The sequence below is a fragment of the Crotalus tigris genome, unplaced genomic scaffold (genome assembly GCF_016545835.1).
Source record: "Crotalus tigris isolate CLP2741 ecotype Arizona unplaced genomic scaffold, ASM1654583v1 scf7180000024391.5723578, whole genome shotgun sequence".
Classification (NCBI taxonomy): Eukaryota; Metazoa; Chordata; class Lepidosauria; order Squamata; family Viperidae; genus Crotalus; species Crotalus tigris.
The window spans coordinates 470,696-489,482 of record NW_024100561.1 but is presented as its reverse complement, the minus strand read 5'-3'; the positions used below and the strand labels follow the sequence as shown (position 1 = coordinate 489,482).

At 37.7% G+C, this 18,787-nt stretch overlaps 1 protein-coding gene across 13 annotated transcripts in view; it reads right to left on the bottom strand.

Annotated features, from left to right (window-relative positions):
* Positions 1–18,787, bottom strand: part of CTNND2 (catenin delta 2) — a 524,740-nt gene that overhangs the window by 112,351 nt on the left and 393,602 nt on the right. For all 13 annotated transcript variants that reach the window (XR_005555019.1, XM_039329341.1, XM_039329329.1 and 10 more), the window contains one exon: positions 10,912–11,095. Coding sequence is in view for 12 of the 13 variants with exons in the window: in XM_039329341.1 (XP_039185275.1) it covers positions 10,912–11,095 (184 nt within the window). In the remaining variant the exon portion in view is untranslated. The remainder of the gene's footprint in view (positions 1–10,911; positions 11,096–18,787) is intronic.

The window sequence follows — 18,787 nt, the reverse complement described above, 5'->3', positions numbered from 1 at the left end:
ATAAAAAATAAAGTAATAAAATACATAAACATTATGGAAGCTACTATATATTTTCGCATTTTACAATAAAACAACTGTACCTTGATAGAAATAATGAGAAAAACATTGAGATAAAAATGGTTTTGCATTAAGAATTTCAAAACCCTTTAATTTGGTGTTATTTTCAGTTACCAAAAATGTATTGTTCTATATCAAAACATTATGAATAAAATTTAATCTGCAAGAAATTTTGGTTTCTTCATGATAGTATTGTCATCCTACAGTTTTCATCCTGATAACCATCTATTTACTATGCCAATTTCGAATCAGGAGCAAATGATTACATTCTATTCTCATTGTTGGAGAGGGTTTGTATGTTATCTATCTGGATGGCAGCATGGAAGATCTGCCACATCTTTCCTTCTTAAGCCATATCAATTGCCATAGAGAAAGTTGTAATGCAGTACTGGATGGTAAATGTAAAAAGGTTCAATTGGTTGAAAGACTTTGTCTCTGTGATTCCAGAGAGGCAGAAACTACAGAATGTGTCCTTCATTGCTCCCTTTATGGAGATATCCAAACCAGATTTATGCTTTCTCTGACTAGTAGATATCCTGATTGCCTAGATTTGGCTTATGCCCAGATGGCAACTTATAAATGAAGTACCCTTCATTATAGTGCATGTGGCTAGGTTTTGTACAATAACACATAACATTGATGGATCAATATCCTGTAATATATTCCTGTAACTGTAATTCATTTAAATTTTAGATATCACTACTTCACTGATATTAATAATTTTATTTTGTTGTAATGTTAGGTATTTAGTGTTTACATTTTAATTTAATATAGATTTATGTATTATAATTTAATATGGATTTTACATATTAGATGCTACTTAGGTTATTTTACAAATGTATTTTAACTGTCTTATTTTTTATTCATTTATTATCTATGCTGGCCTTTGACCATAATAAATTGAATAAAATTGAACTGAAGTGAGATACCTTCCAATATTAATTCCAGTTCATTATTTTAAATAACTTTATAGTCATTTTTTTTTTTGTTAAGGGCATTCTGTGGGACTTTCAATGAACAAGTTACAATTATTTAGAAAGATGGATTTAGCTATCCTAGAAGACTTATTACTGGACATACATTTTAGCTTCACCACTTCAGAATTCAACTGTACTATAGTAACTCAAGAGTTGTTATCTGATCCCACTGAAGTCACAGCAGGCATTAAGATGTCAGTTGGTATAGGGATCCATTTCTATTAATGCTGCAATATCTACACAGAAAATACTATCATATATATTATTTGGACAAATTTACCCATGAAAAGCTTAAAGCCATTTTAAAAATAGCATCCAAACCTGGGTTGTTTGGGTTTCTTGGGTAAATTGGGATTATTGTTATAGATGGCTCTATAATTCTTGGTTTCAAGTTGCCCAATCAACAGTATTGTGCTTTGTCTATCATTATGGGAACCCCTCCATTTTTCAAGACCCCAATCCTTAACAGCTCTTGATCTATGTCACAGTGACCATGTTGAGAACAGGAAATAGGACTGGCTAGTACATTCCCAAACCTACATGCTGTGTCTTCAAATAATATGAACAAATGGTGAAATAGATTCAGTTCTCAAGTATGAGTTTATTTGTAGCTTCCTGAGCAAGGACAAATGAACTTTACTTCCAGAGCAGATTTATTTTTCAGCAGTTCTCAGATGGTCACAAGCAAATAGCCTGATACCAGATCAGTCTACTATCAAAACAAGAAACTGTTGTTTCTTCCCCCTTGAGTCTTACTATATTTTCCAACATAAATTTAATCATATAACCCATATTCTAAGTTCTATTGTTTTATTTTGCAAACAAAAAGAAATAGATTTTCCCCTCATTCATAAGGCCTATTACTAAGTATGGAATCAATTCTCAGTAAGAATTCATCCCTTTAACAAAAATAAAACTACAACAGTATGTGATTGATACACAGTGACATATTTGATTTCATTCAAAATCAAATTCTAGTAATTGAAGTATCATATATGAATATGCTATATATCTGTGATATTATAAAATGGTAAATATTAGTAATTTCCTCCAAGATAATGTCTATCTTATCTTTATGGAGTCAGAAGTCATCAGAAAACTAATTCATTAAAATAGACTGATAAGTCATATTTCCTGGTGTATGCTTCTAAATATATTTCCAACATTCCTTTTTTAAACAAATCTGCTTTCCATTTTTCTATACTGGTTAATGAATAATTCAAATTTTAAAATAATTATGTACATAGTATTGGATAACCCTTTTTTTAAAAGAACATATTAATAATTTAAAGTTTGCATTTCTTAAAAGAGCAGTCTAAAACATTGTTTAATAATATTCTTCACCCATAGTATGAAAAAGTAACCTTTACTTGATTGAGCTCGTGCTTTATGTAAGATGTTTTATCATCCATTATTCTATACGTTTCTTCACTTTAAATTATTTTTAATATAATTAATTCTCTATTTTTAATTGTTACACTTTAAATATTCCAAAAATGAACAGAAATTAAATAGTTCAACACTTATTTTTACAATATGTATTTAAACAAAATCCACAGATTACACCTAACAAAACATTTTAGCAATGATGAAATTATCCATCGTTTGTATGCTTTCTGATTCTATGTTATCTTATTTAAAAAGTTTACTTAAATTTCTTGATAAATTTAATCCTTACTTAATCCGGATTGCCATCTATCATATCATTGCTATTTATTGAATCTTTGGAAGTCTTTAACCAGTTTAGGAATAAATAATATATTAATGTTGCTATTTTAAAAAAAATGTTTACAATGGAAACATATTTCAGTGTTACTTCCATCTTAAAACAGTTTAATGTTTTATATCCACAGGTAATCCCCCAGGTACAAGTGTTTATTTAGAAATCAAAACTGCGACCAAAAAGAGGCCTCTGTAGCCATGTGACTTGATTTCAGTCTCTACTGCAGTGATGGCCATTTTTATCTCTGTGACGTGTCTGGGCCAATCAGAAGGGTTCCCCCCCGGTCACATGGCCAAACAAGAGCCGAGCCGGCATCAATTTTTGCTTTTGCTGCAATCTGCTACTGCCTGGGCTCGAGTGCTACAATTACTTCTGTAAGTATTTTAAAATATTTTTTTGTTACTCTACAGTTTGCAAACACAATAGTTTGCAAAGTGCAGTACTTAAAAAGTACTGTTTGTTTGCAAGCAGTTTGGAAAGTGCTCTGCTTTTTAAGTACTGCACTTTGCCAACTATTGTGTTTGCAAACTATTGAGCTTTTATATTACTGTACTTTGTAGGTTTTAAATTTAATTTGCCTCCAGAAGTTGTGGGTGCCCCATCACTGGAAGCTTTTAAGAAGAGACCGGATAGGCATTTATCAGAAATACTCTCTTTTGAGAGCAGTGGGTTCAACTAGCTGACCTCCAGGTCCCTTCCATCTCTGTTACTATTGCAAGCTGAGAGCTCTGCACATCCCTCCCCCCTCTCCCTTTGGGTGCTTGGCTGGCTCTTAAGTAGTGGTTTTTATTAACGCAATGGTCCCTCCCTCCCTCTGGGCAGCTGAAAATGCTTGAGCTGGCTAGCAGGAGTTTTTTTTTTTTAAATAACTGATGGCTTGTAAGCCCTGCTTGGAGGCAATTTAGTTCCTGAGCCAGCTTACCGGAAACAGCTGATTGGCAGCTGGCGGGAAGTCCTCCCAGTTCAGTTTACATGGTAACTGTCGGAGGAAATAGTAAATCAGATCTTCATTCATTTAATAACCCATTTGATTTAATTAATGAATTTGATTTTAAAAAATTGTAAAATTAAGTCTAATTCATTTGATGAATTTTTTGACTTATGAGCCCAAAGGCCAGGCTCCATTAGGTTCGCACCTCGGGGACTACCTGTATTTTGTGGATTCTTGCAATGACAGTACTGGAATAGATGAGTTAAAAGATACATTTTCTGATATGTATACTGTAGGTAAGACTGCTAATGACTCAACTACTTGATTGCCCTCTTTCAACTAATATTGAATAATATAATGTTTCAAAATGTTAATACCTATGTCTACCATTTGCATGAGGGACAAAATTGCTCAAATGAATAATTTCTCTTCAAAATTGCGGATCAGGACTGAAGTGGGAGCAAAAGAGCAACCAACTCTTGTAGCTATACAGTATACCTGTTCCAAGTCCTGCAAATCCTAAAGTATATAATTAAAAGAATTAAATGTATACTAAAGCAAAATTGTTCAGTTATGGCCCTTAGGCAGATTTCCCACACAGATCATGGAAGTTTTGTAGAAAAGGCTGATGTCATCTTTTCATTGGTAGGAATATTCAGCATGCCATATTTGATTAAGTAAAAGCATGTCATTGAAATTTAAAATTTAAAAAAATATCATTTACATTTTAAGCTCAGGTTTTATAGTAATGGCCTATAATTCTTACAGATATGCCCTATAGACATACTGTCTATAGACTACTGCAAAAGAACCAAAATAATCATCTAAAATGACAACTAACCTAAAAATATCTAGCATGGTATTATTCAGAACATTGTTTATTTCAAAAGAAAAGCAATCATGTAAGATTGTTACAGGACAGAATTTTTACATGGTCTGTATTCATTTTTATGGTCTGCATATAGAGCCCATCCATACCTTTGCTGCAGAAATAAGATACAGTAGTTAAGTCATACCCTCACTTTACTATACTTTTCAATTACCTTAGAATATTACCTCCTTAACTAACAGTGGGGCATTAAAGGATATTATAAAGCATATTATACAAAACAGCATATTATACATAACAGACATTCAAAATATACGTTTTGGCATTCACTATATAGTATGTATGTATGCTGGGTTGCAGGGATTCTTTGAGGTTTTTTTTTTTCATTTGCAGATATTTCATTACATCCCTTGAAAACACTGTTAGTGCTATGAACTTGAAGAACCAAGGTTTACTGATTAATTGTGGATTGGAATATATATAGTGCCTTCCTACTAGCCCTGTATATGGCAAGTGAGCAGGTGTTGTGTAATATGTGATTGTGTGTTGTGTGTTATGTAATATGTAATTGCTATGTAATTATCTGTTTATGCTGATACAATATTGTTTTATCCAGATGTTGGTTACCAGTTATGTGATATGGAGCAGGGGTCTCAGGGGAACCGGGCCACGCAAGTAGCAGGCGAGAGCACCTGTGCAGCTCTACCTGTGGAAGAACCATCCCCTCTCCACTCTCACTGCTGCCACCAGAAAGGTTGGGGACTACTGACATAGAGGGAATGTTGTTGTGATTAGTGTTCTTCTCCTCTTTATTATACAACTATTAACCCAAAGCCAGATAAGCAAAATAAGGCATAATATCTGTATAACAGAAGCCAAGTAACAACATCTTAATGTGCAGAAAATATTAACATCTAATAGCATAGGCCACTTAATCACATACTGGGCAGGCGGTATTCTATAATTTACCAACGGACCTTATTTCTCCATGAACAACCCAAAACTCCAATCCTTAATGACATATATTCTCCATTATAGCAGCACTTATAAATTGCAACAAACTTTATATTTATAGAGAAAAATTCCCTATAGTCTTTTAGAGTGGATGCCTATATTAATATCCAGTTTTGGTCACCACAATGTAAAAAAGATGTTGAGACTCTAGAAAGAATATAGAGAAGAGCAACAAAGATGATTAGGAGATTGGAGGCTAAAACATATAAGGAAAGGCTGCTGGAATTGGGTATGTCTAGTTTAATGAAGAGAAGGATGAGAGGGGACATGATAGCAGTGTTCCAATATCTCAGGGGCTGCCACAAAGAAGAGGGAATCAAGCTATTTTCCAAAGCGCCTGAAGGCAGAACAAGAAGCAACGGGTGGAAACTAATCAAGGAGAGAAGCAACCTAGAACTAAGGAGAAACTTCCTGACAGAACAATTAACCAATGGAACAACCTGCCTCCAGAAGCGGTGAATGCTCCAACACTGGAAGTTTTTAAGAAGAGACTGGACAGCCATTTGTCCAAAATGGTTTAGGGTTTCCTGCCTGACCAGGGGGTTGGACTAGATGATCTCCAAGGTCCCTTCCAACTTTATTAATATTATTAATATATAGTATATATATATTACAGTATACACAGTGGTTGGATTCAGCTGGTTCGCACCACTTTGGCAGAACTGGTAGTTAATTTTTTGTTGCCCAGGCCCAGAATGGACTTCCAGAAGTGGCAGCTAGACAAAGAACCAATTGTTCACATATTTGAATTTCCACCACTGAGTATATACAGTATATATTTAAATCTGGTTCTCCAATCAAGTAATATTCTTTTCAGCCAAGGCTAATCTGTTTTATTTTTACTCCTACTCCTTTTTATATCTAGGCCAGTCTTTTTCCAGCACCAGTGTTCTTTCATCAAAACTTAATGTCAGCTGGATTTCCAGCTTGCAGTTTGCGACTTGCTTGCCCTCGGTTGCTGTAAGAACGGGGGGGGGGGGATTTTGACATTTGGGGTGGGGAAGTGAGCTGGTGTGAAGTGTGCCTGTGAGAAATGGAAGGGAGGATCGCTACCCATCAATGGAGTGGAGTTGTTTAGACTTTACCAAGGCCCGTCCTAGGCCTCCGGAGGAATACACTATCTGTGAAGAGGGTTTTTCATAACATCACATTGGATGTTGATTGGCCTGCCGGGGCTGAACCCTGGGGGAGAGATTTGGGAAGACTTTCAATGTGTAACTTTTGCACAGATTTTACTCAGATCTTGCCTTGCTTTTGCTATCAGTTCATTCTTAGTAAATGTACCTCTTTTCTAAAAAGTTGGGGGTTTTCTTTTTTAGAACTTGAACGGAGGCAGACCATTCAAACATATATTAAGTCCATTCAATCATTACGGTAATTATAACAGTGCTATAGGGTTGAATTGGCTCACACAAACCACTGATATATCTTTTTAAAAAAGGAAGACAAAGATAATAGCACATTTTGCAACAATTACCTTTATTTTATAATTATTCTACAGTTCATATTTCATTATAACTTGATAAATTCTAATTAAATTACTTGTAGATATTAATTAATTAATCTATCTATCATTGAAGCAATTATTTGTATAGACCTGCTACTATTTTAACTAGGAGATGGGAATCATGCTATAATAATAATAATAATAGTAAAGTTGGAAGGGACCTTGGAGGTCATCTAGTTCAACCCCCTGCTCAGCGGGAAACCCTATACCATCTCGGACAAATGGCTGTCCAGTCTCTTCTTAAAAACTTCCAGTGTTGGAGCATTCATCGTTTCTGGAGGCAGGTTGTTCCACTGGTTAATTGTTCTAACTGTCAGGAAGTTTCTCCTTAGTTCTAGGTTGCTTCTCTCCTTGCTTAGTTTCCACCTGTTGCTTCTTGTCCTGCCTTCAGATGCCTTGGAAAATAGCTCGATTCCCTCTTCTTTGTGGCCGCCCCTGAGATGTTGGAACACTGCTATCATGTCCCCCCTCGTCCTTCTCTTCATTAAACTAGACATACCCAATTCCAGCAGCCTTTCCTTATATGCTTTAGCCTCCAGTCCCCTAATCATCCTTGTTGCTCTTCTCTGTACTCTTTCTAGAGTCTCAACATCTTTTTTACATTGCTGTGACCAAAACTGGATGCAGTATTCCAAGTGTGGCCTTACCAAGGCATTGTAAAGTGGTATTAATACTTCACGTGATCTTGATTCCATCCCTCTGTTAATGCAGCCTAGCATTGTGTTGGCCTTTTTGGCAGCTGCCGCACACTGCTGGCTCATATTTAAGTGATTGTCTACTAGGACTCCGAGGTCCCTCTCACAGTTACTACTATTGAGCATGGTGCCACCTATGCTGTACTTGTGCATTTGGTTTTTCTTGCCTAAATGTAGAACCTTGCTTTTTTCACCATTGAATTTCATTTTGTTAGTTAGTGCCCAGTGTTCACGTCTGTCCAGATCCTTCTGTATCTTAAGCCTGTCTTCTGGAGTGTTGGCTATTCCTGCCAGCTTGGTGTCATCTGCAAATTTGATGAGTTCCCCATCTATCCCCTTGTTCAAATCGTTGATGAAGATGTTGAAGAGCACTGGGCCCAGAACAGAGCCCTGGGGCACCCCACTACACACTTCCCTCCATGTAGATGAGGTTCCATTGAGGACCCCACACTGAGTATGGCCGGTCAGCCAGCTATGGATCCATCTGGTGGTGATGCTGTCTACCCCACATTTTTCTATCTTGTCAAGTAGTAGGTTGTGATCTACTTTATCAAATGCTTTAAAATACGATAGCTTTAAAGGAAAAAAAGTTCTCAAATGGGAAAGTAGGTAAAGAGTCTTGAGTTCTGAAAACACACAGGAAAACCTTTAAAATACTGATAAGGGACTTTGAAGAGAATCTGTTTCCTTTTTATTTTTTCCAACCCAATCAGAAGAAAAAATATAAGACGGTTCAAGACTTTGCCTTTCTGTCTGTCACTAGGATAAGTCTCCAAAACCTGAACAGAATGAGACCAAATTTGGTATGGTGGGAAAAAATGAAAAACAGGATTGGGTCTAAAAATGAAGTGGATCCAACTTGGGTCTTCAGAGTTTAATTTTCCCACTGCATCTTTATGAGAAAGGCAGAGTGTCCCCTAATCTAAGTCCACCCCAGTCATCACAGCTTAAGCAGAGCTATTTTTAAGGGGTTGCAAAGCGTTCTAGAAATCTTGCTGAGCATGCTTTCTTCTTTTTGTTTTAGGTATCCTAGAAAGCTTCTGCATCAGGTGCTCCAGTTGTCAGAAACTGCACATCATTATGACCATTTTCTCCAGAAATAGAGCACAACAAAAAAAAAAGTATGCTAATGGAGATTTCAGTGAGTTGCTCAAGCTCAAAGATAAATGGTTCATTATGGATCTCCAAGCTTTTTGAAGATAATTTTAAAGAAGGCACTATATAACTCTCACCTCCCTCACAATTTCACTTCTACAAAGCAAAATAGGAAAGGTTCTAGATGAGTTATCATTGCTACATACATTTGCATTATTTCCAGTAACAATTCCTGAACTGCAGTGTAAACCTTAGGAGCCAAAATCACACAATGAGCATAAATACATATTCAGAGAGTGGAAACATGGTATAATTTAGCAAAAGGTTTGCCTGTCAAAAGCCACTGTTAGTCAAACTAAAGGCAGAGGGATTTGATCAACTATATAGAAGCTCCAACTCAAATCAGTTTAAATTTTATCCCACCAAGTCTTACTGAGCAACTTCTGTGGAATGTCTGTAAGAATATTACAGCTACAGTCTTTTAAAGACAACAGCCTAAAGCCATAATTTAAAGTGCTCCATTAAATGGTTCAGTAGTGTTTTTTCTAGCAAGTTTTTTTTTTTAAAAAATGGCATCCTTGCACATCACAAATTGCTAACCAGTTCTCAACAGGCACTACACAAATGTTTCAGAATTTCAGAAATTGTTTGTCATGCAGAGTAAGAGATTGCTATTCTGTGAACAATAAATAAACAAACCAAATTGTACATTGCTATTCCACGGGCCTTTTGGATTGCACCCTAAATCTTCAAAGCCATATATTTTGTTTTTCACTTTGTTGTATGGCACCCAGGGTCACCTGATTGTAAAATGGGCAGCTGTATAAATGTGACAAATAAATAAATATGTTTAGAAAGTACATGCTTCTAAGGTTATAAAATTTATTACTGTGTTAATATTTTTATAGCAGTAACCCAAAACGTGATCCTACATTCACTGCTTTGCTACAGTCAAATGGTAAAAGACAAATAACAGTATGACTACAGATTTATCTCATCACCTTAGTTTAATATTTCTCCTCTAATCCTTTAACCAAGAAAATATATTGAAATTCTGAATAATAGTATAAACATACATAACATATTACCTTTCAGTGTAAGCAATGTTATGCAGAGTACAGAAAGGAAGGAAAGCATGAGATAGGAAAGGAAAAGGAAAAATAATCTAAACTCAGTTTACAACAACACCAATTACCAGACCTCTTGATACCTCACAGGACTGATACTGTGATGGAGAGAATACGATATAGTGTATGTTCATTTGATCTTTTGTAGGGGATGGTGGGATACAGATAACAAGTAAATATTTTAGAGAGCTATAAGCTATTCTGAAAAAAAAAACTTTGAAGGCCATTTCACTGTTTATGAAACATACAAAGAAATAAATAGTAATTTGACCAACGTGATATAGATAACTCTGCAGTTTAGATCAGTAAGGGCTTCTGAACAATTTGATACTTCATATACCTTTAGGCAGACAGCAAAAAATAAGTATTATGAAATCCCCGATAGCTGATCGGCAGCGTTTTGTATCTTACAAGATATATATGTCCAATGCAGAAGAATATTGATAATACAAGTGGTCCTTGCTTAAGAACACCGATTCAATGACTGTTTGAACTTACAGTGGTACTGAACATCTTGTACTTTTGACTAATTCTTGTACTTACAACAGTGTCCCCCTGGTCATATGATCCAGGCACACCCAGCTTCCTTCTTTGCTCGCTTTCTACAAGCAAAGTCAATGGGGAAGCCAGAAAGAAGTTGCATATGGCAATCAGAAGTACCAGAATTTCCATCACTAAGCAGTGTGGTCATGTGATATTGCACTTTACAATTATGTTGCTTAGCAATGGAAATTCCAGTCCCAATTACCATCAATAATTGACGACTACCTGTTATCTATTAACTGTCACCATCTCTTTAAATAATGGAAGAATGGGAACAATTTGTTATTAAATATCACATTATAAAAACATATTATTGCTATTTCTTATAATGCCTAAAGAATGATTTTAAATTCTATGGCACCAAGAAAGTAGAAGGGAAGAAACTGTCAAGCAGTTTAGCTATCAGAGCTCACCTTAGGCACCCAGTGGCATTGCGCAGCACCTGTGATGAATGAAGTTGAATTTTGTGGTCATCCTGAAGGGGGGAATTTTCCCACCCAGAATGAGGAATGATCACTGCATTGGTCAACACTGCTAGAGCATCCTGGATAATTGGCATTTTCAGTGCATCACAAGAAGACAGATTCCAGAGAACTCCTAAAATGAAGGAAGCAAAGAATTGACATTTCTTCTAAAATCAGAATGAAGTGATACTGCACAAAAACAACACTACCTGAACGTTCATATGTGAGTCTTCAAATGTTCACTGCTTTCTACAGCAACCAGGGCATCACATAAATATATACATATCACAGTCATCATCAAGGTTCAGTTATTTAATTCATTCCATTATTTCATTTAATGTAGTCATATCCTGTATTCCCATCTGATCTCCTAACTATGCTGGACCAGACTGAGACTTCATAGGTCTTGTAGGTCTCCACAAGAATGTTACAACATGTCCTCAAACTTCATTCTGCAATCATTGCTCAATGCAAGTGTCACAACTGTCTTGAGGTGGTATAGCTTTCTGGCTTCCCAATATCAGAGGACTAGTACTATTACAAATCTGACGAAGTATGATGGCCCAGTCTTCTTGAGTTTCTGGATCTTATCTTGTCCATAAGACTACACAAATGTATTTACAACAGTAGACTTAGAATAGTACCACTTGCCTACACTAAGATCAGGTTTGAAAAACCTGTTGAGACTGTATTTGCCATCCGCATTTGTAGCAAAAGTTATGATTTTATTTTAATTTATTTGTTGTAGTCTTTAAGCTCAGTGACTATGTATTCTACACATGAATACATAAAACAATCAGGAAGGAATTTAATGTACATCCTATTTATCCTCTAATTTAAATAAAAAATTTAATTGTTACTGTGGGAAAATATTACAGATTCACTTTTCATTTAAATAAGAATATGCAGTATATTGATTGAGACTATTAGTGTATATAATTCAGCACTGTTGACAGGGACTAAAAATGACCACCCATTGTTTCAGTAGGAGAACTCTCCCAGTGAAATATAAAGATGGCAGAGACTGAATTTGAAACCTTGCCAAATAATTGCTTTTTTGTACCTTGTAACGATACATATAAAATATATTATTTCGAGATCTACAGGGCATCTTCTATATTATGAGTTTCATTTTAACACCATGTATACCAATAGGTAGATTTAGCCAATTCCATATGTTATTCTTGAATGCATCTCAATATTGTTCCTGAACTAGTTAAATGATTTCCATGTCCATAGTAAAAAGCAATTTTTCTACTGTTTTGATTGATTGATTAGATGGGGTAAAAACCTCACCCATCACTTCTATTTTGTTGTGTTAGCTCCAAACAATGGGACTCATGGTAGAGTCTGAGAGAAAATTACCTAATCATGTTGATGTTTATATGTAATATTATATGGATAATTAATATATTAAACATTCATATGAGCCCATTTGCTGGAGATACTGTTGAATACATCCCACAAAGATGAGATGGAACTTATGGTCTTCTGGATCTTGTTGGGGAAAAAAAGGTCCAGCACATTCGGACAGCATAATAGAGAGGAGTTTCCCACCCCATCCACACTTAAAAAAAATATTTTAGTCTGTGTCTAGGCACTTATGTTATGTGAATAACTTATATAAAACGTTACAATACATGTCACAATAAAAAAATTACATATCCATGACTACACACTTCAATAACTGAAGCTAATGTCAAGAATATTTTTACAGAAATTTAGTACATTGATTAAAGATATACACGAGACATGTTCTACCCATTCACAATTTTTCAAGCAAGTCTAAATATATCTTATTCTACATGTCAATATACTTTGCACAAAACTACTTAGCAAAAGAAATTGATGAAAGTATTACATTATCTTTTTTAACTATACAAATTCCTCTGAAAATGTCATACTCTCTATATTTATTTTCTCTTGTGAACATTCTGGCATTCAGAAGTCTCAACTGTATAGTTTCACAAGAGAAGGCATACCTTTTCAAGCGTTTGTAACTAAAATGAGAGGAAAAACCAGTAGGGAAGAACTAACTGCCTGGCTGGCGCTAGGATTTGTCTTCCAGCCAGTCCCTTCTGCCAATTTTTCCACACCTTCTGAACAAATTGCTTGGAAAAAATTGGCCAGGGGATTGGTTCGGTGATGGAACTGAGAGAAGCACTGCAGATCACTGGTTAAGTACAAATAATACTCTCATCAATTTTAATCAGTCAAGAGCCCACAACTCATTTTGCACTGTAATTTACATCACTGCCAGTCTGTATGAGACAGTGAAAGGGAAATATTCTTGAACATATTCACAGATGCCTATTTACTAGCAGGTTGGGAATTAATCGGATTAAGAAGGTAATATTTGCTTGGGAATGGATAGGAAAATAGCCAAGTTGAGGAAGTACTAGTTTCACATTTTTTTCCCCAAGCTGTCTTTTACAGCCAAGAATATTTCACTGAGAAAACACTGAAAAACAATGCTGTGCTTTTCACTGATATGTTTATAGTAAAGAGGCTCCTTCTTCATCTCTCTCTCACACATGCACACATACGTGCATTAATTGCCATGTTCACTCTTTAATTCATCAATAAGTCATCGATAAAGGCATATTGAGAAGCAGAATTCCCCTTTGTTATGTTCCCTAGTGCCTACTTCTCCCTTGCAGCAAAGTGGTGTGACTGAATGTTTTCTACAACATTAACATTCCACATGTATAGAATTGAGAGAGAATGTGAAAGTCTGCTTTGAATGTTAAAGAGAGTGGAGAATTCTCTTGTGTTGTTGCTTTCATTCTCTTCTGTTTGAAATTGTCCAAGACTATTTGCTCATTTGCTACTGCTGAGAGCTAGGTTCTACTTTTACAGGTTGCAAATATTAGAGGACAAGAGACAGAAAGAGAGTGCAAAGATTCAGCTGATTGAAAGCTGCCCCAGCATATTCACGGATTATCTACTAATCTGTACTCTTTTCACTTTCACAGGTGCCAGGATTCTCCTGTCTGAGAACTAAAAGTTATGTAACTTTTCTGCAGAGGCTAAGATGAAGAGTCCAAATCTAGTTCACTCTGTGCTCTGCATAGTTCCTTCCAGACCCCAGGCAAATCCACTCATATTCTTTGCCCTGACACGAGGCTTATCTACATAATAGCCCAAAGTACTGGAAGTGATGCTTCCCCTCTTATCCTGCCTGAAAGGACTGCATGAAGCCAATATATGGTACATTTATTTACACTGAAATGATTTATGCAGTCTGAAATTATTTATGCTCCATGCTGATCATCTTGTGGCTCCAAATGGTCCTTTTTGTGGGACTTTCAGTTGGATTTCTGATCTCTTGGCCCATTGCTCGGCCCACTTGTGACTGCAAGAAGATAGAAACTCCAGTTTCTGCAATCCCATTTTTTCTCTTTTTTAAATAAGATGGTCAACTGTTACAAGCCTTGAAACTAACCAATCAATGGCTTTCTTAAAATAATTGCAAGTATTTAACTCTTGTAATTGGTGTAAATCAGGGAATTCCCTTCCTAAATAGAAAGGGAAGAGGTAGACCCTCGCATTCTGTCTTCATAGTTTATAGTTTCCCCCTCTCCTCCATTATCCATCAGAATTGAACCTCTTTCTTAATCTCCAACACTTCCACCAAAGTTATTCAGTGGTCACATCTCAACCACAGAAATTTTGACAACTACTAGATCAGTGGTGGCGAACCTAGGGCACGGGTGCCAGAGGCGGCACTCAGAGCCCTCTCTATGGGCACGCGCACCATGCCCTGAAGATGGCAACCATCCCTGTTCAACCAGCTGACCGCTAACTTGCCGAGGTCCCACGTGGCCGGATGCATCCCACCATGGCTGGTTTCCCTCCCTCCATCCCATCTTTCCTGGCCTCGCATGCTCTCCTTTTCCCAGGCACGACCCACTGCAGCTCCTCCTCAGCTATCAGCCATCCATCCAGCTCAGAGATGGCTTCTTTGAACTGCTGGCGGCAAGCTGCGGAGCCCCACAGTGTGCCGGTCGAGAGGCCGGCAGGCTGTGGCTGCTGACAGACACCATTGGCCCCCATCCGCTTGCTGGCCTCTGTGTGCAGGGGCCGATGGTGTCAGGCAGCAGCCGCCCCGGCCTTGCCTTGCCATGCGACAATGGTACCCCCGCTCTGCCTCACCTTGCCTCGCCTCACCCTGCAGGACGAGCCTTCTGCCCACCACCCCATCTGCCAGAGACCCCTGGATCTCCCCCAACCCTGCCTGCCTCCCCCAGGCGTCCCTCCCTAAAGCAACATTGAGATGACCATGCCCACCTTGGCCACACCCACCCAGTCTGCCATGACCACAGCCACACCCACCCAGTGGGCCACGCCCACCTGGCACCCAGCGATAAATAAGTGGGTTTTGGGTTGCAGTTTGGGCACTCGGTCTCTAAAAGGTTCGCCACCAATGTACTAGATAATAGCCAAGAGATATAAATGCCATCTAGAGATTGATAGTTTCAATCCATAGTTTCAAGGAATAATTACTTGAATATCAATTGATGGCAGAATGGGAAAGGACAAAACAAAAATAATCTGGCAGCGCATGGAACATTGTGCATGCCAAGTGGGTGGAGCTGCACAAATTTTTTTGGCAAGGCTGGAATTTCCACTGAAGAAACCATCAATCATGGCCCTTAGAATGCTCTGTGTAGTGCAGTACAGCCATTTCTGGGTATCTAAGTGCACACCCTGTGGTGTAGCAAGAATTAGGATGGCATGACTGACTACCAGCTCTGAGAGGGGAGATGGGCCTGACAAAGCAGCTGTGTGGATGCGACTTTTCTCTGAGCTTTTGGATAGGGCAATGGTGGCGAACCTATGGCACGCGTGCCAGAGGCCGCACTCAGAGCCCTCTCTGTGGGCACGCGTGCCATGCCCCAGAGATAGTGAGGGACTGGCCCCCACCACCTTGGCTCCCACCCACCCAGTCTCCCGCCCACCGCAGCCACGCCTACCCGGCACCCAGTGTTAAATAAGTGGGTTTTGGCTTGCAGTTTGGGCACTGGGTCTCTAAAAGGTTCGCCATCACTGGGATAGAGAAATGTAATCTATTCTTCGGCATGAGGAAATAAAGACTTCAAGCAAACAAATGAGCTTGTACTTACATACAATTTCCTAGTTGTACATATGGAGGAAAGTATGAAGTATTGGTTGATTAGTTTAATACTTAATATGTAAGCATTTTAGTATTATATTCATAAAATAGATGTACAATTTCATTAATTAATTTTAAGTACTGTATCTTTAGCATTGTATCATTTGTTTTTATAATGTTTAGTAGTCCGAATCCTTTTATTTACTTTTATTGATCTTTTAGAAAATGTTTATATATTTTATCCGAGCACTGTAACTTCTTACAAAATTTGCATTAAATGCTAATCAATGACTTTAATAAAGATGCTACCGCTAAATACCACTGAGGCACAGAGACAAATACTTTAATTTTAATTATACTAACAATCAATATCTAATATGTTTGGTGCACTATTTTTAATTCTTGGGAAAATGGACAATTAAATTAGATTAGAATTAATTACTAAAACTTATAGTGTAAATATTTTAAAATGTCTCAACCAAAATAATAAATGAAGTTTGGACAGCAGAGTTGGTAATACGGACACATTTCTTTATAATCAGCATAATCGGGAGAAATATTTATTAGCAAACATAATTTTGGTAGTACCATGTATGAGTAATTTCTTTACTAAATTCTCAACCATGTACTGAAACAGATTTAAAGGGAATCCTATACCCAATAGAATTGCAGATGACTAATTAAAATCCTCAATCTTCTTCCCGTATTTTTTCAATAACTGTTTTCTCCAAGCAGAAGAAAAAGATGGCAGAAACTAGCTGGCTGTAGGTTGGTCAAGAAGTTTTAATTCCAAAGCCTCAGGTGTGTATTCAATCAGTTTTAATTATTTTACACTTAATAGTCTTCATGCCCATTTATGTTAACTTGAAGAAAACGTAATGATGACATAATTGCTGAAAAATGCCATTCCACTGCCTCAAGTTCATTTTATGTCAGCTTCCCTATATTTCCTCCAGTCATAAGCTTTCGATCAAAGTGACTTTAAAAGTTCTTCCCTGACTATTACTAAAGTTTTATTAGTGCTATTTATGAAATAATATTTGCATAACGGGGGCATTCCATTAGGAAAATGTACGTGCACAAAATGTTTTAAATTTAGTGTTCCAAATTTGAAAAACTTGAGTCAGAGAGAGTTTCAAATGTGAACCAGGTTCTTCTCCTAGTTATTGTCTATTACCATGATGTCTAGTAGATTGGCCAGTATCTGCCTGTCTGCCTGGATCTGAAAGTCCCACAGGATCTTAGCCCTCTTATTCTCCATGATATTCTGTGGAATTTCCCATCTGGACTTGGGAGCATCTATTCTAGCCCATACACTCTAGATCAGTGGTTCTCAACCTTTTTAATGCTGCGACCCCCAACCGGTTGTAAGTCGAGGACTACTCAACCGGTCGTAAGTCGAGGACTACTCAACTGGGGCAGCACCATTTGCAGAATGGGACTTTTGGCGGGCTCAGCAGGGCAGAGACAGCCTGGACAATTCCTATTGGCTAATTTATTCTAGAGTCTAATTTATTCTATTGGCTTTCAAAAGCCAATAGAATAAAAGCGAGTAGCAAAGCTAAGGAAAAGGGGAAAAAATGGTGGACTGCGTTGTTTGGTGACCCCCGTGAAATGGTCGTTTGACCCCAAATGGGGTCCCGACCCACAGGTTGAGAACCACTGCTCTAGATGCAGATGTTCTGCTACTTGATCATGCTGTTCAGTGTATGCTATTCTTGTCTGGATCTTACATCCTGTCACTATGTGTTGGACTGTTTCTTGGGCCTCTGCACCTCGGGTCCTATATAGTGTGGACGAACCTTTCTTCTATGGACCTGGTGCTTGGTTCTTGTGCTGCTAAGATCAGTGCTTCAGTGCTGCTTTTTAGTCCAGCCCTTTCCTGCCACTAGTAGAAGTTCCCAATGTGGCCACCTCAGCTTTCTGTTAATGGTACATCCCATGTAAGATCTTGTCTTGCCATGGCACTTCTGCTTGATCTTTCTTCCACATCTTCTGCTGTCTCAGGTATCCTCTCCGCAGCTCATCTTTGGGTGACCTCTTACTGATAAACTCCTGGATGCTCTGGGTTTCATTCAGGACAATATATTCACTAAACCTTGCTCCCCTTGTTCCAGTTAATATATCGTTTCTATGTGTTGGACTCAGGGTAGAAACCTCTGTACATATGAGGTGCTTCTGGGTCTTCATATGAGCAGCTTCCATGTCCTCCTTTGGCCAAGTCAATATAAAGCAGGATATATAATGGCTGGCAGAGTACATGTGTTAATGGCATGGATCTTGTTCTTCCCATTGAGCTGGCTCTTTAAGGGCCTGTTTTATACTTTGGTGGTACTTGAAAGTTGCTGTCTTTCTTGCCTCCTCATTGTGATTTCCATGCGACTGTTGGATATCAAGGTACTTGTAAATGATCTGTATGTGGCCCGCTGCTAGTTCCACCTCTTTGGTCTTAACCATTTTCCCTCTCTTGACTACTGTCTGGCTACACTGCTCCAGTCCAAATGACATCACAATGTCTTTGCTGTAGAAGCATATCAGGTGGATCAGTGATTCAATATCTTGTTCACTCTTAGTATAAAATTTGATGTCATTTATGTAGAGGTGGTGGCTGATAGTTCCACTCTTGAAGTGTGTCCATATCCAGTTCCTGTGATTATTTTGCTGGTGGAGTTCATGCCTATGTAGAACAGCAGTGGAGACAGTGCATCA